Source organism: Pongo pygmaeus, chromosome 8, assembly GCF_028885625.2.
Source record: "Pongo pygmaeus isolate AG05252 chromosome 8, NHGRI_mPonPyg2-v2.0_pri, whole genome shotgun sequence".
Lineage (NCBI taxonomy): Eukaryota > Metazoa > Chordata > Mammalia > Primates > Hominidae > Pongo > Pongo pygmaeus.
In genome coordinates, this window is record NC_072381.2 from 3192488 (window position 1) to 3216333 (window position 23846).

Sequence of the window (23846 nt, forward strand, 5' to 3'; positions counted from 1 at the left end):
ACGCTGCACATCCAATTACTTACACTTTCAGATCAAACCATCAATCCTTTCCAAAGCTTCACAGATTCATATGCTGAGATACAGATCTATAAGTATCCCCTTACATTATACCGTAGATTCGTAAATATTTCAATGTAATATAGTAAGAAAATGTTACTTTCATAAAAAATTCTAAACCAATATATTGTACACCATACTTACACACTAACATTGTTAAGTTGTGATTCACTGAAGGTAATTCCTACTGATGCATTAGAACAATACAGATATGCACACAAAGCAGACATTAGACACACAAAGGTGTGTTGCAATTCGTACTTGGTGAGGACGCTGCAGAAAAGGGGCACATAGGGTCTCAGCTCCTCGGGGAGCGTGTTCAGGCTGGAGAAGGCCCGGAAATACACCATGCCATTGGTGGGCTGGGCACAGTACTGAACAGGGATATCTCCAGCTAGAAAAACAAAAGGGATTTAATTTTTATTGTTGCCAGTAAAATTTTAACCACCTGTAATATTTAAAAACAATGCTATTTATTGCTTGTTCAAGAATGGAGGTTTAAGACTTATACTAGAGTTTATATAAATTTCCCTATTGTATTTTCATGACTAAAAACTGGAACTGTCTTCAACAGTAAAGCAACCCGTGCTCTCCAAGGAGTGGGAAAGGAAGGACGGAACCATGACCCTCTGGTCTCATAACTGCGAGTTCCAGTTACCCAACCTCTCCCCGTCAACCAGAAGGAACTCCGACCAGGTGCCCCCGAGAACCCTGGGCCCACATCGCACCTGTCCCCAGCACTGCTCATCTTCCCCAACAGGCCCTGCCACCCTCTGGCCCCACAACAGAAGGCTGCCCCAAGGCCCCAAACAAGGCTCCTGGTGTTCCCCACCCACTCGTCCTGACCTCAAGGGAGGGCTGGGCATTCAGCTTTGCATGTCCCTACCTAGCAAAGCGCCCTAGACCAGCGGAGGGACCAAGGCGCGGAAGGATGACTGATTTATTCTCACTCTTAGCAAACACTTAATGAGATTCACGGACAAAAACTGCCAGGGTTAACAGATCAGAGGGATGTCAGCCTCGATTTCCACTCACATGCGCGTACACACACATGAAAATAAATGAGATACAAACACGACAAGCGCTATCAGAAGACAAAAGGCGGGCTGGAGACGCTTCACAGGACACAGGGATGCCCAGGGTGAAATCCCATCCCCGTCCTCGAGGTACAAGTGAGAGCCATGCTTCCCTCGGCTCATTCACGTCCGGCCACACCCGCTGGTAAGCTCAGCATCAACACCGTCCCAGGTGAGGTTACCCCAAAGATGCCTCTCCTGCTACCAGCCAGGAGCCAGAGAGAAAGGGGCACCCTGAGAACCCAAAAGCAGTGACAGACCACGGGACAAAAAGTACCACAGAAGGAAAGATGCTATGGAACGAAACGTGTCACGGAACAAAACGTGCCATGGAATGAAATGCCAGGACATGGCAGGGGGATAAACCCGGCCTCCAACTCCCTTTCAACTCAGCACTCACCTTTCCGGGGCCTCTTGTCCCTCTGCTTCCTCTATGCTGATGGCAGGGTAAACAGTTGGGACAAAGGGCTCTGAGGATGCCTCTATTTTTAAAACTGCACTTAATACAGTCACAGCATAACCCAAGTCCTCATTTGATTCCAGAAGCAGGAAATCAGAGCGCCCTATCAAACCCCTCTCAGGAATACACACACAGGCTCTTACTGAGTGAACAAGTCTATCACCACCGAGAGTTAAGAACAAGGCAGAAGACACATGTAGAGCAAGACTATGAACACACAGGGCTGCTCAAGTGTTTCAGGGAAAACCTCCAAGACGTGACTCTACTGCTTCTGTGAGGAGTGATATTTAATTTCCCCAAGGAACCCGAGACCCGGGAAAAGCGGAGTGTTCACAGTGACCTGTCAGGACCACGTCCAACTCTGTGACAGGTATGGTGGGCTCAATATCTGAAACTTTCAATGCTGGCAGACAAGAGGCATCTTGAGGTTTGCTTTGTTGAGTCCGTAATTCTAAACCTAAAATAGAAACAAGAAAAAGGAATATTCAGGGCCATAATTAAAAGGTTTGATGCAACTTATCTCCTATGTTATTATCTTAACATCCAGAATTAGCCGTCCATGACAAGTGTGGGGAGTACAGGAGCACGTGGTTTGCAAACTATCTCCTATTTCCAGGCTGACCAGATTTAGACGCACTAATAACCTGCTTAGTCGGTAGCCCTTTTCCTAATTCTCATTTTCAATTATTGAACAATTCTGCTGGGGAGTGGTGGGGTTTGCTCAAGCAGCTTCTCCTGCACCCCTCCAAACTTTACAATTAAATAGATTCAACTTGTTTTTAGAGTTTTTAAACCATTTCTTGTTGGACTGAAATTTGTTGAGACAGGGTCTGGCTCTGTCACCCAGGCTGGAGTACAGTGGCGCACATCTCAGCTCACTGCAGCCTCTGCCTCCTGGGCTCAAGTGATCCTTCTGCCTTAGCCTCCTACGTGGCTGGGACTAGGGGTGTACATCACCATACCTGGCTGATTTCTGGTTTTTGTTTTGTTTTCTTTTGTACAGACGAGGTTTTGCCATGCTGCCCAGGCTGTCTCCAACTCCTGACCTCAAGTGATCCTCCCACCTTGGCCTCTCAAAGTGCTGGGATTCCAGGCCTGAGTCACTGCACCTGGCCCTGTACTTGTTTTCTATTGTTCCATTTTCACTAATTTCAGCAAAAGACTTACACAAGTGTATAAATCACACAAATTACAGTGGTGCTTAGAAAGACACTTCCTGGGCCTGAGAGTCCATGCATCAATGAGGGAGGCAGCACCTTCACAGCAGACTCCTCCACAGAGCCACAGCCTATGCGAAGGATCCAGAAGACCCAGGCGTGCTCCCCGCCCTGACGGCCATCAGTGAAGTGGCTTCACAGTGCTACACCGAGCCAGGCAAGTACACAAACGCATGACTCCACGACTCCTGGAAAGGGCTGTGCCCAGTTCCCGCTTTAACTCAGTCCCCGCAGACAGCACTCCTGGTGTCTGCTGGGCTGACCTCCCCCATGTTCCATTTCTACCTTCTGAAGTTCCCTGAGAGTGTGCCACGCACTTAGACACGGGACCTTGGGGTGCACTGAGCATCTCAGGCAGTGTCATCCCTCCACAGGTGCCCCACCGTGGGCTCCAGCCCTTCTGTCCACCTCTGGAGGCGCAACTGCCATTAACAACCACCCCTGCTCCCAGCAGCATCTGGAGCCCAGGCTCCCAATGGCACGGAGCTCAGACCTGGGCTCTGCAGGCTTCCCCTGTCTGCTCGCCACCTACCTAACATCCTGACTTTCCCGACCTCACACCACTCGGAGATTTTCTAATCTGTGGCTTTGCCACAAAGCTCCCTCCTGGTCTTCCCTGACCCAGTTTCCCCCATGGTCCCTGGGCCCACCCGCGCTAGAGCACGCCACAGCTACCCTGACATCCAGAGCTCCTTCTCGGAACGCACTCACTCATAGTCGGTAGCAAAAGCCTCTGGCACTTTCTCTTCTCTGTTTTCTTTCAGCACATCACACACTCCCTGATGGTGGGGGCTTTACCCCTTCATAGTGCTTAAGACACACACAAGACCAGAAATCGGAAGATGCAAGCTTCTACTACACAGTTTCCCATTCCCCTTTTCTGCATTGTTGTTCTCTACAGATTGGCTTTTAATTCACAGAATCCTAACACTGCTGTGCACACTTTAAGACTTACTGACCTGAAATAACCATTCAATGCACTAGCACTGTGCCCTCCTTTAAAGGAGCTACGCAGTGAGTGTGTAAAGGAGAAATCTGTAGTGTGAGCACCGCTCATTAACCTACTGGTTTGGACTACAGTATGCTGGATTTTCTTAAAGCACAGCTCTGAGGCCAGGCCACGAATATGAAGTAATTTAGGAAATGTACAACCTGTTGCCTACTCATGGAATTATCTTGTGTACTCATGAATAATTTCAATTAAAAGCAGGAAGATTGGAGCTTGTCAATTATCACAAAACAGAGCTTAATAAGGGGGAAAAAAAAATAGAGCTTAAAACAGTTGTCTCTAGTCTCTATTAAAAATACAAAAAATTAGCCAGGTGTGGTGGCGGGCGCCTATAGTCTCAGCTACTCAGGAGGCTGAGGCAGGAGAATGGCATGAACTCAGGAGGTGGAGCTTGCAGTGAGCCGAGGTTGTGCCACTGCACTCCAGCCTGGGTGACAGAGTGAGACTCCATCTTGAAGAAACAAAAAAAACAGCAAAAAAAGTTGTCTCTAAACAAGAATTCAGATAGAAAGAGTAAGAGCAGGTTACAAATTGACATTAATTTTTCTTTTACACGATGTAACTTCAAACTTAGCATGATCAAAATGGAGTCACTTACTTTGCACCTAACGTCCACTCTTACCTCCTGACAAGCCTGACAATTTCTCACAGAATCTCAGCCCAACTAGCTTTTTTAACAGGAAAAGTGCATGTGTGTATGTGTTCCATCTATTTTTAAAAGGCTTAATACATAACTTACAAGCAATAATATTCACAATTTTAAAGACTCAACTGAGTTCTGACAACTGTGGCGAGTTATGAAGCCACCACATTGCAGTACTGGCCTTTCTAGCACCCCAGAACTCTCCCATCCCCACTACGGTCAACCACATCTCGACTCTGGGCCTCTGTCCCTGCAGCTTTGCCACATCTAGGCTTCCCATGAATGGCCTCGGGATGTCATCTTGCGCCCGGCTTCTTTCCCTTTGTGGGAAGCTTCGAGACGCACCAATACCAAGCGTGCATCATTGTTGCGCTCCTTCGCAGCTAGCGGCATTTCTTTGTAAGGATGTACATGTTGATGGAAATCTGGGTTGTTTCAAGTTTTGTGCGGACACCTGTTTTCATTTCTCTTGAAGGAACGTTAGGAGCAGGGCCTTCCTGGTCCGTGCGTGCTTGCTGGCGCTGTGAGAACTGTGACCCTGCTTCCTAGGTGGCCACACCATTTTGGCACCTTTGGCAGCGTGCGAGCACTCCCCCGCCTCTCAGGATTGACGACATTTGGTGCTGGCAGTAATTTTTAAAATGTTAGTCATTCTAGTAGGTGTATAATTGTACATCACTGTAGTTTTAATCTGCATTTTTCTAATAATGATGATACATTTCCCTAAGAAAGTAATGAGATTATTTCCCATGTAATGATTTATGTGCCTATTTGCCATTAGGATCTCTTAGATGATATCTGTCAAAATCTTTTGCCCATGTGTTAATTGGGTTGTATGTTCTCATTACTGAATTGTTCCTTTTTCGTATATTCTGAATACCGGCCTTTATCAGACACCACTTTTGCAAATGTTTTTTCCCAGAGGCCGAACTCCCTCTGAGAATCCATTTGTGTCCCCTTCTCTCCCTTCCTTTGCTCTATCCGGCTGCTCCCCCAGCGGCTGCTAATCCCCGTCTCACTTTCCTTTTCACTCCCACCAACCTAGCCTAGGTCGTCATGTCACGCTTAGGTGTCTAATTGCCTCTCAGCAGTTTTCTCCATCCAATTTCTCTATTTTTCTGCAAAACTATCCTGAAGGAGTCTGCAGCCACGCTGCTCACTCACCCGGCAGTTCTCCCGCCTTAATACATGAAGCACCTGTGTGCTCCCCATCTTCCACACAGGCCCTCCCCAGAGCCAGCGGACACACCCGTCTCCCCCACACACGCTGTCTTCCCTCCATACCCACCACTCCACCATCCCTGTGTGCCCCACGCCTGTCCCACAGAATCCTGGTGCTGCTCTGCGGCTGGCACAGACCCTCTATGTCTGAGACAGGCCTCTTCCCAACACACAGCTCCGTCCACACTGCTCACAGGCCATGCAACACGCACTGCAACAGAACAATGGTACTGGCATATTACGGCACCTGACAAAAAGTATTTATGAAATCTGTAAAAGAAATACATGTTTTCAAGCTACTTCTTTTCAGTGACTCCTGTGTTTCCTACTGAGCTACACGGGTGATTTTCTGAGAGTATCTGAACTCACTGCACCGAACGTGGGCTCTGTCAGCGCCCAGTGGACACCTGTTGGTTGAAATAATACCTGCCTCCAACTACTAACTCACTAACAAGTCCACTAGGCCCGAGTGCAGGTTAGGGACTTGCTAGCTCGGAAGGAAGCCTCTGACCTTTCTCGTAGATCTGCTGCCTGTCTCCGGGGGACAGAGCCTCGACCTTCTGCTTGAGCTTCGTGGCTTCCACCTGTGCCTGCTTCTCGTGATACTTGTCATCTGGCCTCATCGATAAAGTCAGCTTATGCTGGTTATTCTGCAGCAACCACAGCAACAACAAAAGCCAAGTGAAAACAAGATCTTATTACATCCTAACACTCAACAAGCTTCTGCTGGTGTGTTCTTGGTCCTGTAGTTCCACTTTCCCACTTTAAAAATAGTAATAATAGAAGGCACCTCAAGAGTTGTTTTGCCGATGCAAGTACACAAGCCTTATAAGATGCTTACCACCATACCTGCCTACGTAGCAGGCACAGAATTCATATATGCTGTTACTCTACTATTATTATTATGGCCATTAGGTCTTAAACATATCAGTACTAAACATTTTCGTTACATCTTAGTTGTGAAAAGGTTTGCACTTTTAAGTACTACAGATCTTGGATTTTAGTCTAAATTGAAGATAATACAGAATTCTATTTTTTGTCTAGTGTTCATTCTACTATTAACTTCTAAAAGGCTAGAACATTTCCCATTCAATACTTCATAAATTATTAGAACAAAATACATGTTGATGTAATATAAAAATTAACGTTAGATGACTTCATGTCCTTTCCTTGATTCAACAATTAAAAAACTACACATGCACAAAATGCTCCCATATAAAATACTACAAACAGAGGTGAGATAACTAGAAGACACCAGAAAGTTCATGGAAAATAACTTACAACAGCTGAGAGAAACTGCAGGTCAAATTATTAAATCGTATCTCATGTCTAAAACAATGCAACCTACTGGAGAGTTCCCCTTCACAGCAGACAACAGTCTCTCCCACCACGGGAACCCTTTTTAAAAGTTCTACCATAGTAATGAGTACAAAGCAAGGAATAGGCAATCAAGCACAACTGCCTAAAAATCTGAGAAAACAAACGCGCAAGCATCAAAAGAATTCACTCATGAAGACCAGAAGATTCATTACATTTGGGTGACTGTTCACATATTTTATATTTTTCTACTAATAAAAGAACAATATATGCAGATGTTTTGTTCATACACACATACATATATTCACATACTAAAAATGCACATGTACATTCATCTAAAAAAAACATATCAACTTGCATTACAATCTGGAAAATAATTAAGTTAATGTAAGAATTTAAATTTTTAATTAGAAATTAAGTCACCCATTAACAGAAATTACTTAAATGTATAGATTATGTTCCTAATATTCCTTTCATTAGTATAAAATTCAACTTCAAAATTAGAGAAATGAATTATCCAACTTTCTTACCTTAAAATACTGTTTTACTTTTTCTTGCAAAAATTTTGGATTTTCCTGCAGGCACTGTCTGAATTTAGCCAACTGATTTCCCAACTTCAAGAGCTCCACAGGGTCCCCATCGTGGTTCCAGCAAGAAGCTATGTACTGGAAGGAAGATTTCCACATCCACAATGCAGCGGGTACCACATAGTACAACCTCCACAAACAGCCCAGACTTGATATTAAGATCCTAGTTTCTATATGTAAATATACCACAGATGATTATTTATAACAAAAGTCATGTAATTCTTTGGATGGAGAAACCAAAAAACTTACTTTAGCCCTATTTGGTTCTAATAAAAAGCACAGGCTGAAATAATGTTTAGGAAATAACCAACAGATTACTAGTTATAAATCCTTACCCATTTAAAGTAATCTATTTCACACAAAAATATCAAAAAGCCAATTAAGCTAGTAACAAGACAAAATGTCTATTATAAAACAAAAACAAAGTTGTTGAGAAATCACTTACTGATGTCAGCATCAGCCCAAAGCTGGTAGACTGATGTTTCATCTGTATTTCAATTTTATGAAGTAAAGCCTCAATTCGATCATCTTCAAATCCTTTCCTAAAGAATACAATGAAGAACAAAGATGGGCCAGACACAATGGCTCATGTTTGTAATCCCAGCACTTTGGGAGGCCAAGGCAGGAGGACTGCTTGAGGCCAGGAGTTTAAGACCAGCCTGGGCAACATAGAGAAAGCCCATCTCTACTATACAAAAATTAGCTGGGCATGGTGGTGTGCACCCTAGTTCCAGCTACTTGGGAGGCTGAGGTGGGAGGATCACCTGAGCCTGGTAGGGGAGGAAAATGCAGTGAGCCGAGATCACGCCACTGCACAGCAGGCTGGGTGACAAAGCAAGACCCTGTCTCAAAACAAAACAAAAACCTAAGATGTTGAAGAGTTTTAGAAACAGAAGGTAGTAGAGAGATAATATTTAAACAACTAAATATGAACAAATGCATGTTATATGACAGAGAGGGAAGGCCGAAACAATGGATCAGGCTCAGCTCCTCCCAAAAAGCATGCAGGAATAAGGAACGAAAGCAGATTGTTACAAACAAGCCACACTCACTCAACTACTTCATCAATGGTTCTGTCTACCAGGCTTCCGACAGTCTCAATGTCTTTCTCCGCAATCCCTTGGAGGCCGACACTGAAGTAGGCCTCCCTCGTGTAGCCATTATATCTAGAAGACAAAACCAGAAATGATGCACTGGAATCCGGGCACGTTCATCATGCCCTCGTAATATGCTTGATTTAAAGATCAGAATGAAGCGCCTTGAACTCCAGCCCCTCCACTGAAAAGCGCATTAAAGCAGTGTTCTCAAGTAACTGGTTCTGTGTACGTACATCCATGTCATTTTTACATCTTTTTTTAAAAATAAAATTTAAACTTTTGAGTTATGGCAGGATAAATATCAAAACAGAGAACTGCTGAGTTTTACAAAATTTTAAAAATTCCTGTAGTCCCAGCTACTCTAGAGGCTGAGGCAGGAGAATGGCATGAACCCAGGAGGTGGAGCTTGCAGTGAGCCGAGATCGCGCCACTGCACTCCAGCCTGGGTGACAGAGCGAGACTCCGTCTCAAAAAAAAAAAAATAAAATTCTAATACTTAATAACTTGACCTGTAAGAGACAACAGCATGACATTCTGAGGTCCTGGAAAAGCTGTCTTTGTGCTGGGTGTTTTCCTTTGGACAAATGCCCCCTTGGGGGGACACAAATGGCTGGCATTGGATCCAGGATCTCATCCAGAGCTCCCTGATGGGGTCGGCCATCCTGCGTACCATGAGACACTCAGCAACTTCCTGGTCTGCCATCTTCCGATTATAGCAATCAAAAATCCAAAAATGTTCCAGACATTGTCAAGTGTGGGGCCGGGACAGGGTGTGGAGGTGGAGGAGCAAAACTGCCCCCAACGAATGAGAACTACTGATCTAATCTAATCATAAACTCACCCAACATCAGGAGAAAAGTCTGTGCCAAGGCCAGATTCAATCAAGGCTTTGTAAAAGGGAGAATTGGGCCCAGAAGTCAAGAGTGAAGACAGAAGACTTAACGTGAAGGCTTCAAATGTGTCAGTGATGCTGCATTGAAAAAAAAAAAAAAAGGAAAGGGGAGGTAAGAAAAGAGTAAAGGGAAAATTATTGGCCCTTATGCACATTTTATTTAAAATCACTACACATCTTTCTAGAAATTCTTGCATTTCAAGATTTAACAATTTTATGAGCAAAAGAGAATTTCCCTTAAATACCAGGATTTTTGAAGGGGGGCACAAACCATAAAATTAACTTCACCGTCACATGAAATGCTCACCATATGACAGCCTGCCAAGCACTTTTCACACGTGATTTAAATGACAGGCACAGTGGCAGCACCATTAAGGAGACAAGGAACAAGCCAGGGGAGGTGCCAGCCACGGAGCTGCAGGCTGAGCACGGGAGGGCCCAGAGCCCAAGCCTTCCCTTCCTGAACACCCCCCGGCACGGTTCCGACCTAGTCTCGTGAAACCACCGGAATTACAAAGTTTTGTATGTGGTATATTTTGCCGAGGTGCGTGTTCATAGTACCATTCTCACACTCAAAGGGACCTGTGACCTCAAAATGTGAGCAATTGCTGGTTGGAGGCAGTCTTTTCTCTGTAGGAATAAAGCTTTGAAATACAGTAAGTAAATTACTTTTCTTCCAGAGGGCTATCAAAAATGATTTTCCTCAAAAACCATTTTGGATGTTATTAAAAACTTTGACATTTTGTGCTCTATTCCTAAAATCCACTTAACCCCTGAATCCTAACTGTATAGTAATTTACATTCAATTGTAGAACTCACTTCTGAACCTTCTAATAGAAACATTTTCCTCATGTTTTTGTCTTGTATGAGCTTTGACAGCATATACTTACTCCGGTAAGAGGAAGCTAACGCTGACGGTTGTTTGTTTAGAGGGATCTGTAGCAAATGAATCCGGGCCACATGTTATCTGGAATTCCCTCTGTAAAATGACGTGACGTTGTGAGTAGGCATAGTGTCTGACGGTCGTCAACTACTCTAGGTTATCTGGATACACAAAATGGAGCGAAACATGCTTTCCACTAAGTTAACTTTCCTTTCAAACAAATAATGATTCTTTTGGCTTGAAAAGCTCTCCCATACTCTGTACCAACCATGACAGCCTCTGAAATCTCATCATGAACACGCAGTCCAAGTTCTCATGTCACCATATTTTTACCAGGAAAGACACAAACACGGTGGGGCACTCACAGGCTTGTCCCAGGGTGTCTGAGCTGGCACTGCGGTGCTTGGTTCAATTTTCTGGAATTTGCTCAGTGCTTCCTCGTGAATTTGTTTCAGATGCTGTTCTAACGGAAAATTACCATACGTGAAGAACCTAAAATTTTAAGGGAATATAATTAGTCTGTTTTAGTTTACAAGATTTGAGATCAAGTGCTGTCTTTTTCACTGAAACACAGTACACAGGAGTGCCCCTTATCTAAGGTCTTGTCTTTCGGTTTCAGTCACCCTTACTCAACCAAGGTCCAAAAATACCACGGTACTTCGAGAGATCAAAATTCATGTAACTTATTACAGTATATTGTTATAATTGTTCTATTTTATTATTAGTTATTGTTAACCTCTCACTGTGCCTAATTTATAAATTCAACATTCATTCACAGGGCATGGTGCTATTCCTGGCTTCAGGCATCCGCTGGAGTGCAGTGGCACCATCACAGCTCACTGCAGCCTCAAGCTCCTGGGCTCAAGCAATCCTCCTGCCTCAGCCTCCTGAGTAGCCGGGACTACCAGGACTACCCCACCACACTTGGTTTTGGTGGTTTTTTTTTTTGAAACGGAGTCTCGCCCTGTCCCCCGAGGCTGGAGTGCAATGACACAATCTCAGCTCACTGCAACCTCCACCTCCCGGGTTTAAAAGATTCTCCTGCCTCATCCTCCCAAGTAGCTGGGATTACAGGTGCCCACCACCATGCCCAGCTAATTTTTGTATTTTTAGTAGAGATAGGGTTTCACCATGTTGGTTAGGCTGGTCTCAAACTCCTGACCTCAGGTGATCCACCTGTCTCAGCCTCCCAAAGTGCTGGAATTACAGGCATGAGCCACCGTGCCTGGCCGGCTAATTTTTAAGTTTTAGAGATGAGTTCTCACTATGTTACCCATGCTGGTCTCAAACTCCTGGCCTCAAGCAATCCTCCCATCTTGGCCTCCCTAAGTGCTTGGATTTGCAGGCATGAGTCACCACACCTAGCCAAAAATCGAACTTTCATTTTAAACTTCATCTAGATATGTGATAAAAACCAAATGAGGTATTTGCTAAAAATACTTTATAACCCTAGGTACAGTAATATAGTAATCCAACTGACAATTTCACAAAACTCAATTTTTGGCAACAAATTCAAGGTTATACACGTTTATAAAGATAACACATTTATTCAACCAGAGGAAAAAGGTTACAATGACAGAATTTATCTTTTTCTTTACTATGTTGCCTGAACTATGGTTAAGGTTTGGGGAACTAGTATCTTACAGAATCTTCAGAAATTTCTCACTCTAGAATTTAGAAACAAATTTTACACTCTCGGGGTTGAGAGAATCCAGGAGCAATTACCACCCCTAGTGTCCAGATGCTTCTCTCCAAAGGCCCTTCCCCATTAGCCACAGAAATCAGAGCTCCCTGGGGAAACAGACAGTTAAACCTCTGGAGCAGGGAGGGCCTGGCTGTGCATGTGTTAGGGAGGTGGGGGTGGGGGCGTAGAAACTAAAGAAGTTAGACCAAAACGGGCCCACAGCTGGGGCAAATGTGGGCATAAAAATGAATAAATTCCATCTGATCACATAATCTCAAATATATACATATACAGAAATATTTCTGTGAGGTCAGAGTGGTACTAAAAAACAAAACAAGACTGGAGAAAAAAAAAAAGAAGAAAAGAAAGAACTCTCTTCTCCATGTTGGGCGCAGTGGCTCAAGCATGTAATCCCAGCACTTTGGGAGGTCAGGGTGGGCAGACTGAACTCAGAAGTTCGAGACCAGCCTGGGCAACATGGTGAGACTCTGTCTCTACAAAAAAATATAAGCACTAGCTGGGCATGGTGGCATGTGCCTGTAGTCCCAGCTACTCAGGAGGCTGAGGCTGCAGTAAGACAAGATCATGCCACTGTACTCCAGCCTGGGGGACAGAACCAGACCCTGTCTTTAAAAAAAAAAAAAAAAAAAACAAGACAGCCTCTTCTGTTACCATTAGAGGTAGTTCCTGCACCACCCCTCCTCCTCAAACTGGACTTCCCAGGGAGAGCAGCCGGCCCTGCCTTTTCCACAGAACCGTATTTCAAGATAACCCGATAGCCCAGCTGATGTGGAGCTCTTCTTTGAAGAAGTCCAGCAAACAAATGAAGAAGAAATTACAGAATTAGAAAACTTCACAAACTCTAATAAAGTAATTGATTCAGGCAATAATACTCAATGAATATGAAAACCATTAATAGGTTGATGAGGAACTCATTATCACAGGACACCAGAAACTCAAGCCCGCCAGATGGTCTGTGGCTGAAGGGAAAGAGCAGATCTTCCCAAGGCAGTGGCTGACTCTCAGCATGGACCCCGCTGGTGTGAGATCCCCAGTGGAGGCAAGCAGGCCTCACACGATGGTAGGATGTGGCCGTCTATGGAGAGCTCCCCATGAGGAACTCTGCTTAAAAAGGCGCAGCCTGACTCAAACTAAGTCTTTGGATCTAAGTTCCAGCTCTCAGGAAACACAGGAACATGGCACCCAACACCACGCGGGAGCAGCCAGGCCACCTGGAAATTGAGAGCGCCGGAAAGAAGCCGGGCCTGCACACTCCTCTGCTGTCCCCTAGAGGGTGCCCAGGAGAAACCCGGGCCGACCAGGTGTGACCTGTGGGACCCCGTGCAACAAACACTTTGGGGCCAACTAGAAAATCTGAATATGGAATAAGAAATAGGCAGTTTTAAGAAAGTATGTTTTATTCTATTAAAACTGAAAATGGCATTAGCTCATGTAAGAAAAAATCCTCATGTTTTAGGGTCACAAATTCAAATATTTAGGGGCAAATGATCGTGACGTCTATAATTTACTTCCAAAAACTTCAGCAAGGGAAAGGATATCTAGTACATGATAAGTGTTTAGGGGCTCATTATTCTAGTCTCTCTACTTTTCTGTATGCTTCAAATTTTCATAATTATTTTTACATAAAATAATCTTGCAAATATATTTTTACATTAGCATTTATATGTAAATACAATTAGTGTTTTATATAAGATATATAACTATATTATTATTATAATGACCTTACATTAGTGACATAAGAACAAGCAATGTATCAGAAAGTGAGGATGTAATTAAGGTTCAGTAACTGCATCCACTATTGGAAGAGCACTTCTCCGTGCCAAGGAGAGGGCTTGAAGCGTCACACCCCGTGTCAAGGTGGGTACCATCCATGCACCCCCACTCTCCACGCAACCAAGCTGGATGTGAGGCAAGAGGCTGCGGGGCCAGGACCCTCCTCTGGGGGACTCTAAATGCTGTGTTTGTAACCACCATGCTGAGCCTACTGAAGGCTATCATTGTCAATGTCCAAAATCAATGTCCAATAAGACAGGCAAACTTAGGCCAAGAATCTTACCTACACTTAGATATTTCTTAAGCATTGCTAAATGAGAGAAGCCATGTCATGAAGCTGTAAGAACACAAACAAGTCAACTTTTCACAATCCACCATCAAAGTTTTCCAACAAAATATTACCTAGCATTGCTTGGGTGATAGTGAGTGGCATGAAACTGCTTAAGCTGCTCCCATGTAAGCTCCAGGATGCAAAGTGGGTCACCCCCGGAGACCACTGAGTACGTGTGGTCGGGAAGAAGTCTGTTCTGAAGGTGCTGGGAGAATATCCTCTCATTGTCTGTCTTGAAACGTAAAATAAATAAATCATAAGAATATATACATGTAAAATAATACACACAAGTTACATTACTTACAATATAGCCAATTGATCACCTTCTGGTGCATACACTTGTAATACTTTGCAAATAAAGCTGTTCTAATGGTTAAAAAAAAAAAAAAAAAAAAAAGACACCCACGCAGGCATTGTTTAACACGGTATTCAATCATTCATCACCCATGCACAGGACCCAAGGATTGAGAAGAACAATGGACTTTTTGATGTGTGGTGCAACAAACGCATAGCTGAGGGCTGTAAATCAGGACGGATCACTAGGTCTGCCCACCAGCCGTGAGGGAAGTGGGGAGAAGCTGTCACCCCAACTTGAGTTCAAGAAGACTCCTTGGAAGAAAATACCACCAAATTGAGACTGAAAAGGTAAGAAATAGTTGACCAGCCGAGAGGGGCTACGGGAATCAGAGAGCAGGCCACCCATGAGCCTCAGGGACACCAGGACAGGCAGGTTGTCAAAGCCACAAGGGGACATGAAGACACGGGCCCAGGACAGCAGCTCTTAATCCAAAATGGTCTCAAGACTCCTTTACACTCTGAAAAATTAACCCATTTATGCCTGAGGTTGCAATTTTTTTGTAAAAAATCAGCCCTTGGCGATGACCTTGAGCTGTAGGATATAAATAACTCCCACAAGCTTAGGGTTCCAAATAATGGAACACTAGGCATAAATGGGTTTTAATGAGGACCCAAACAGCTTTTGATTATGTGGGCGTTTTTGCCTGTGTATGTGCCTGTGTGTGTTTATATAATTTTTCTATATTCTACATTAAAGCTGAGACATTTAAAAAATACTTATTCATTAAGGTAAGCCATCATTACATGTTAATGTAAATATTTTTGAAAAATACTTCTCATAACAAAAAACTGACTACTTAGAGTGGTGCTGTGTTGCCTTTTTTGCAAATCTCTGTAGCGTCTGGCTCAGAGGTGAAGCTGGACTCCCCCATCTGCTCTGTATCCAGCTCGCTGTGTGTCACACACCTCGCCATGCAGCCTCTAGAAAGTATACCGTGTACGTGGGCAAGAATGAGTGAAAAGACAATGTCTTGGTAGTGGTATGAAAATAGCTTTTATCTCACAGACTTGCTGCAGATCATACACTGGGGGTCCCCAGACATGGTCTGAGACCTGCTGGGAAGAACAGCAGCCTGGCCCTGCTACCCCTGGCTTCTGCTCACAGCACTGACCCCAGCTAATTCGAGAACGTATCACCTACAATGAGAATATTAAATAAAAATCAACCATCTTCCAGATGTGTCTATATCATGATACTGTACATGGGTAAGGTAAGCTGAACACAACATAAAAAAGGAAGAAAACTTACAAACGCTCCCTTCATCTCATTAAAGACGACTCCTTTAAAGACCAAGGGTGTCTGGGGGTCTCTCGGATTCTCATGTTCCAGCCGCCATCCTTCCTGCCTGAGGACAAATAATTATAAGCTGATAGTGACTCAAATACTAAAGTCTGTATCAACTAGTTAATCATTCATGACATACCAGAAATCCAGCTCACGTAAACATGGGAAAAAGGTGGCATCCAAATACACCGAGAGGAGATTCTGAAAGTCCTTGGGATTTTGTGTGGAAAATGGATACAGAGTATAATCACTAGCTGGGTACAAATGAAAAGTGAAATTGTAAAATATAACAGATTTCTACTAAAATTATTGACTCTCAAGCCTCATTTCTCCTTTGTCCTAGGACAGTAAGCTGTAGCTATTCTTGGGACGGGGCAGTGGCCCCATGCTCTGGTCCCCAGCCTCAGCAGCTGTCCCAGCTCATAACCCCAAGTGCCGGCTTTCCCATACCGTCTCAGGATCTGCACTCGACGGGCACCAGGGCTTTCTTCAGCTAACATCTAAACTCTCTCAAGTTTCTCCAGGGACTTTCGTGCATCTACAAAGGTGACCTCATTCTGTAACAGCATGGATTTAACTTGCTCTTCAATGTCACTCCCCCACAGAATGCACTGTTCATCGTCACCCTATCCACTATCATCAGTCTTACTAAAAGTCAAACATCAACATGAGCGGTAACTCTGGAGGCCTGGCACTGTAGTGATACCTCCGAGAGAAAATTGTTTTGAACTTTTCTGGGAAAAGTTCACGTACGTTTTCTTAAAATGCTAGTTTTTACAACCTCGCTCCCATGTGGCTTTCCTGAAGGATTAAATTTCTTATGTCCTCCAACTAGAGAGAGGTAAAAATTATTCTAGAACATGAATTGCCCACTCCCCTCATTCCTTCTCAGAAACTAACTGAATTCCAGTGGGTGTGCCTGGCAAACCCAAAGGCAGTTTCTGTGCAGGATGCTGGTCTCACCTGTGAAGGCGTTCATGAACGTGGAGAGGGATCGGTTCAACATTCTGAAGAAAGGGTCTCTGCATGGATATTTCTGAGACCCACAAAGGACGGTATGCTCAAGAATGTGAGGAACACCGGTACTGTCCATGGGAGTGGTACGGAACTGCACGCTAGGGAAGAAGGAACAGCATGCTAGGGAAGGGGGAGGAACGGCACGCTAGGGAAGGAGAATGACCAGAACGCAAAAGGTTCAGCTTAGTGCTGCGGACACAGTTCCCAGACACGTCATCACCTCAGCCTACTAGAAATCATCATTCTGACACCACAATCCTCCAGCACAGGGTTTTCCAACTATAATGTAAATCATTGATTCAGACTGTAAAATTGTATTTTGATGAGATTATAAGTCCGTGTAAGCTTTTCCTTATTTTTCAAGATGCTCTGTCCATAAAAATACTTGTGAGATGATATTTTAAACCACGTAATGTACAGTCATGTTTTAAATCAAGCTTGTCCCACCCGCAGCCTGCAGCCCGCATGCTCGGGACAGCTTGAAATGCGGCCCAACACAAATTCATACACTGTCTTAAAACATTGAGGCCCTTTATTTATTATTTTTAGCTCATCAGCTGTCCTTAGTGTATTTTATGCGTGGCCTAAGACAGTTGTTCTTCCATTGTGACACAGGGAAGCCAAAAGAATGGACATCCCTGATTTAAATAAAAACATTCAAGACCATGTTCTTACAATGCATCACATACCTGAACAGATTATTCGTGTCTTCTCTGGCCAGGTGTAAATACCTGGCTCCTGTGTCATCATGGATGAGCTTCACTGCAGTCAGGAATAGCTCGGGAACAGATGTCACCTGAGTTAACAAGAAAAACACGACCAGTTAAACTTAGACAAAATGGCCTTTGAAATGGTTATCTTCGACACACTGAGAAAATTGGCTTTTCTGCCTGAAATTAGATGATGCCGGGAAGCCAGTATTTCAGAGCTAGAGAGAATAGAACCTTCTTGTCCAGGTCCCTTATCCTACAAATGAGGAAAGACAGACCTAAAAAAGGCAGATGAGAATATGTGTGTGTGTGTGTGTATACAGAGAGAGCAAGCGAGCAAGAGAGAGAGAGAGAGAGTGAGCGCGTGTGCGCTTACTACTGGCCAGGTATTTTCGATTTTTTTATTTTTTAAATTTTTTATTCTTTTTTTGGCTAGGCATTTTCTAATCATGTCACATATAATCCTGTGAGGGAGGTATTCTCATCCTCATTTACAGATGAAAAAACCGAGGCTCAGGGTGATGAAATAAGCTGCCTAAATCACAGAGCCAGGATTCACCCTGGTGTCTGCCCTTCCTATGGTACTGTGCTGCACCTAAGTAACATTCCACAGTCCGCTGAGTGCCTCCTGCTTTTGTGTGCTGCACCTCAGTAACACAGCGCCCCTTCCAATGTCTGCTGAGTGCCTCCTGCTTTTGTGTGCTGCACCTCAGTAATACAGCGCCCCTTCCAATGTCTGCTGAGTGCCTCCTGCTTTTGTGTGCTGTGCCTCAGTAACACAGTACCCCTTCCAACGTTGGCTGTGTCTCCTGTTTTTGTGCATATCATCTCCTGTAGTGCGCAGAACGGGCCTGAAGGGAGGGGAAATGCTGGAGTGGGCTAGCCTGCGACAGCGGGGAGAGGCTCCAGGATCAGTGTTTGCTTCTCTTAGTTTAGGATGGGTTCTCGGTGGTAGCTAGAAGCACAAAGCTGTGGCTTCCGGAACAGCTGGAGGGGCTGGGAGGATAGAAATGCCCACAAGAAAGATGAAAGACTCCCCACTCCTGGGGCGGCGTGGAAGGTCATCTCCTACTTTAGGTAAGCCTCCTGGTAAGTGATCGTACTCCTCAGTATGAAAGAAACTGTCTTCTCTTCCAGTCATGCCAGCCGGCCCTCTCCGTCAATCACACACCACATCCCTGTGATCACCACACCACTCACCACCCCCTCCTTCCAGGTGCCATGAGTCACCTGGCCAAGCGCACACAGCACGTCGCTGGCAGAGGTCAGACCTCGGGTCTCCTCGGCCCAATCTAGGGAGCCTGCCTCCCAACAGTCATGCATAAAGCAGCCCACTACGACCTGCGTCATCTACCGCTGCTAAATTCCTTCTGTTTCCAAGCTTACTGTACTTTGTAACAGACGATCAATGCGTTGAAAATCAGCAGACACAGTTGAGATGCCTGCTTTCTAATAATATATAGCTTTAATAATAATAGCTTTCATGGTAGCTATTTCTCAAACAAGAATCATGACTTATCGTAAGTTTCTATGGCCGGACACAGTGGCTCACACCTATAATCCCAGCACTTTGGAAGGCCACGGTGATATGGTTTGGCTACGTCCCCACCCAAATCTCATCTTGAATTGTAGTTTCCATAATCCCCACATGTTGTAGGAAGGACCTGGTGGGGAGGTAATTGAATCAAGAGGGCAGTTTCCCCCATGTTATTCTCGTGACAGTGAGCACGTTCTCATGAGATCTGACGGTTTTATAAGGGGCTTCCCCCTTCACTTGACTCTCATTCTCTCCCCTGCCGCCCTGTGAAGAGGTGCCTTCCACCACGATTGTGTTTCCTGAGGCCTCCTCAGCCATGCAGAACTGTGAGTCAATTAAACCTCTTCACTTTTTAGCTCATACTTTATAAATTACCCAGTCTTGGGTATTTCTTCATAGCAGTGTGAGACTAGACTAACACACAAGAGGATTGCTTGAACCCACGAGTCTGAGACCAGCCTAGGCAACAAAGTTTCCATCTACACACACACAAAATTAGCCAGGTGTGGTGGCACCTTGTCCCAGCTACTTGGCGAGAGGATCGCTTGAGCCCGGGAGTTCGAGGCTGCAGTGAGCCAAGATCACGCCACCACACTCCAGCCTGGGCGACAGGGTGAGTCCCAGTCTCAAAAATAAATACGTTTCTATAAAATTTGAAAAATAAAGAAGAATCTACCACTGTGGGCGAGGCCCTTATTAACAGTAACCTGTACTATAAACCCAAGTGTCTTTGCCTGGCCTTCGCAGGATTTCACAAATGCTCCAGGTCTGTTTTCATGACTCCTATGCCTGGACCTTGTCTGGCACGCCCTAGTCACTGCCTGGCTGTCTTGCTGGAGCCCTGCCCAGAGGCAGCCGCTTTCTCACACCACCCTCTCTAGGAGCTCTTCCCTCTGCCCCCAGCAGCAGCAGCTCCCACTCCTCCTCCCGCCCTTGTCCTTGGCCCTCCGCTTGGCGTCCACCATGTGCCTCCGGTCACAGCCGCACCAGTCTTTCTAGAGAGTAAGCTGTTTGTCTTTTACATATGCTGTAACGTCGAGCATAGCGCAAAGCCAACAGCTGGCCAAATATGTGAAGCGTGTCATTTTTAGTTACTATGCTAAATAGAAACAATACAAAAGGTTTAAGCAAAATAACAAAACAAAAAACAAATGAATCTATTTTAATATAGACCCAAGTAAGTATAAGTCCACAATTTCTTCTTTATAATTCTGAAACCCAAATGGCTCAGAAAACTGAAAGGTTCTGCAGAAGTTTAGAGCAAACTATTTGATGGCAAAACCTGACTGAACAGATCAGGGCAGTGAGTCTTCATGCTCATACTCAGTGAAACACCAGGTTTGGCTGCAGAAACACTAGTGTGTCTGATTACAGAGACCCGGCTGGAAGTGTTACTCTCTAAAATCTGACAAGAATCAGGCTTTGCGGGATTCCAGGAAGGGATTGGGGGTCATTCCACTCACAAGCTCTGTTCAGCCGAGTAGCCACCATGCAACAAGAGCTGGGCCAGGGCCTTGGGACACAAGGACAAAAAGGCTAGTCTCCGCCCTGAAGGGCCCTGTACATAGGCCAGAAGCCACATCTGCAATGTATGTGGATTTATAAGGAGGTGCCGAGGACGACCCATACCTGGTTTACGGTGAATCCATGGATCTTGTCTCCTAGTTTATACTGTAGAGCCCTCTCACAAGCCCGGTTACTGTTCCATCGCCACGCTCTGTGGTGTGCATGTCTAGATTGAAAGTCATCTAAGTTAGATGAGTTGCAGGAAAATTACCTGGCTAACATTATTCAGCCACATAGTGAAAATACTCTCATGTAATAAAGATTATTAAAGAAAAATTAAATACTGCATCCTCCAAAATCTTGCACATTTCAGAAAACTAATTTCCGGTAAGGTCCTTTCCATTTTAATGAACTTTTATCTTAACTAAAGCTTCAATGTTGGAAACCTTTTCTTACTACACGTTCACAAATAACTATAATACAATTACGGTTTAAATTCCCATTGTTTAAGAAACAACTCTTAAACAAAAGGGCTTCTTTCCCTCACAGAATCCTCAAAAGCCTTCACGGTATAGCAAGAAACTCACGCTACTGTTAAATCCCATTACATGCCTACCGGATTGGTGAAAACTCAAAAAGCCTAATATTACCAGGAACTTTTATACACTGCTACAGGGAGTACAAAGTGGAATAACTTTGGAAAAGCACTTGGCATTCTTTAGAAAGGCTGAAGAGGCCGGGCGCAGTGGCTTACGTCTGTAATCCCAGCACTTTGGGAGGCCTGGGTGGGCGGATCACCTGAGGTCAGGAGTTCAAGACCAGCCTGGCCAAAAATTAGCCTGATGTGGTGGCAGGCGCCTGTAGTCCCAGGTACTTGGGAGTCAGAGGCAGGAGAATCCCTTGAACCCGGGAAGTGGAGGTTGCAGTGGGCCGAGATCACGCCACTGCACTCCAGCCTGGGTGACAGAGCAAGACTCTCTCCAAAAAAAAAAGAAAAAAAAATGCTGAAGATTGGAAATCCATTCACCTCTTGGTCTATATCCTCCACACCTTACACTGCTGCCCCAGCACTCATGGACAAAAATGTCAGCACGAACCCTGACAGTCCCAAACTCAACTCACCCGGAGGTGTATCGACAGAAAATGGATAAACTGCAGACTAATCATTCAACTAAAAAAAAAAAAACCTTACCGATAAAAGGGCCTACAACTGCGTGTAACAAAGATGTGGGTCACATAATGTTAAACAAAAGATACACATGATACAGTATTATCCTAAACAGGTGTTATTCAAATAGGTAACAAGATATTGTCAGAACGCAGAGAGATGGTAAAATATAAAAAAAAAGCAAGGACATTTCTGTATGTCATGACAGTGATAATCTAAGAGGGAGGGAGAGGATTACGAGCAGTTAGGGGAAATCGTCAGCTTGGTCATAGGGAAGCTAATTTTCTTTTTTGAGACAGATCTCAAGAGCGAGCTCTTGTTGCCCAGGCCGGAGTGCAGTGGTGCAATCTCGACTCACTGCAACCTCCACCTCCCGGGTTCAAGCAATTCTCCTGTCTCAGCCTCCTGAGTGGCTGGGACTACAAGCGCTCACTACTACGCCCAGCTAATTTTTGTATTTTTAGTAGAGACAGTTTCACCATGTTGGCCAGGCTGGTCTTGAGCTCCTGACCTCAAGTGGTCCGCCCTCCTTGGCCTCCCAACATGCTGGAATTACAGGTGTGAGCCGCCGCGTCCAATCTACTTATTTTCTAATAATTATTCTCACCTGGATGAGATGGCTTACACCTGTAACCCCAGCAATGTGAGAGGCTGAGGAGGGGGATCAAACCAGCCTGGGAAACGGAGCAAGATCCCTGCTCTTAAAAAAAAAGTAATTATTATTCTCTCCAATTGTATTATATGTCTTATGGGATTTTCTATATTAATGTATCCCACCGAAGTATTTTTTTTAAAGATAATATGTACAGGAAAAAAAAACCCTATTCAGTCACTGGCAATATTATGAAGATATGCTATAACCAACATTTGCTTACTGATTTAGCAAATTTCAGAATTATGGGACAGAAGCATTTTAAGAAGTTACTTATCAAGGACATGATAGGAAACTCCTGAGCGGTAAGGCCAGGCCAAACTCACGCCACGGACGCTCCGTGCCTCCCGGCCTGGGCCGGCAGCGCTGAACTGTTACCTTATATTAAACACGGGCTCGTGGATTACCATGAACACTAAACCGCTTCGTCATTTTTTCCCCATAAATTGAGTCATTAAAAAAACGAAACAGTTCAATTCCGGGAGGCTTCAGTTCTCCGAACACAGCGAGACTTTAAGTGTGGGCTGTGGGCGCCTCGGGTCTCTTAAGGACTCGGCCTCCCAACAAAAATGAACTAGGAGCAAAGCCGTCAGCGAGAACCGCAACTGCCGACCCCATTTACTACCCCAGTTAAAGCCCACGCTAATGGAGGGCCCCGCTGGGAGCGCCGCGGGCAGGCCCGGCCCCCAACCCGGGGCATCGCCCCTGGGAATGGACAGGAGCTCCGAGGTCCTCGGGCCTCGGAGCCTCGGATGCGGGAGCTTCAGGAAGGGCTCGGGGTGCGGGACGCCCACAGGTGGGGGAGCTGCCAGCCCCGGGCGCAGGGACGAGGACCCCTACGCCTCCGGCCCGCCCTGGACCCTCCCCCCTCCCGGGTACCAGCGCGCCGAGCGCCTCCCGTCGCAGCGTCTCACCCGCCGCTCAGCCGCCTCAGCACACCCAGCCCCTGCCGCCCGCCGCAGCGCCACATGGCTTACGACGAGGACCTGGCTAGCGAGGAATCACTCTTAACCCGACGCAGGGCGCGGGGCGGGGCTTGCCGTGACGGCTACCACTCCTATTGGTCAACGCGGACAGCGACGTCCTCTGCGATAGGCTGTAGGTGAAAAGGGTAGGCCTCCACTGCTCTGGGACGGGCGGGAGGGCGGTGAGGAGGGAGATGGGCGGGAGGGGCGGGGCCGACGTGCCGAAGGAGGCGGGCAAGGCGAGGGGCGTGGTCACGGGTAGAAAGGGGCGGGGTCGGCTTGCCGAAAGGGGCGGGGTTCGGCCAGCAGCAGGATGCGGACAGATGATAGGAGAGGGAAGTGGGCAGGCGAGAAGTGGGGCGTGGCGAGAGGCGTGTCTAT

General features: G+C 45.4%; 1 protein-coding gene across 3 annotated transcripts in view; it reads right to left on the reverse strand.

The window, feature by feature from the left end:
* The window catches only part of PITRM1 (pitrilysin metallopeptidase 1), a 35465-nt gene extending 11819 nt beyond the window's left edge, over positions 1-23646 (reverse strand). The window contains exons 1-16 of one of the 3 annotated variants that reach the window (XM_054436913.2): positions 23415-23646; positions 20804-20906; positions 17617-17723; positions 16874-17025; positions 16050-16164; positions 15875-15971; positions 14340-14500; positions 10825-10951; positions 10467-10555; positions 9526-9654; positions 8640-8753; positions 8033-8129; positions 7531-7665; positions 6195-6333; positions 1934-2050; positions 319-451 (exon numbers count right to left, since the gene is read on the reverse strand). In XM_054436913.2, the coding sequence (XP_054292888.1) occupies positions 319-451; positions 1934-2050; positions 6195-6333; positions 7531-7665; positions 8033-8129; positions 8640-8753; positions 9526-9654; positions 10467-10555; positions 10825-10951; positions 14340-14500; positions 15875-15971; positions 16050-16164; positions 16874-17025; positions 17617-17723; positions 20804-20906; positions 23415-23470 (1871 nt within the window). In that variant the 5' untranslated portion in view covers positions 23471-23646. Of the gene's footprint in view, positions 1-318; positions 452-1933; positions 2051-6194; positions 6334-7530; positions 7666-8032; positions 8130-8639; positions 8754-9525; positions 9655-10466; positions 10556-10824; positions 10952-14339; positions 14501-15874; positions 15972-16049; positions 16165-16873; positions 17026-17616; positions 17724-20803; positions 20907-23414 lie in introns of those variants that run through there. The other 2 variants (XM_054436915.2, XM_054436916.1) reach the window with 2 other exon arrangements.
* Between the last annotated feature and the right edge of the window lie 200 nt (positions 23647-23846).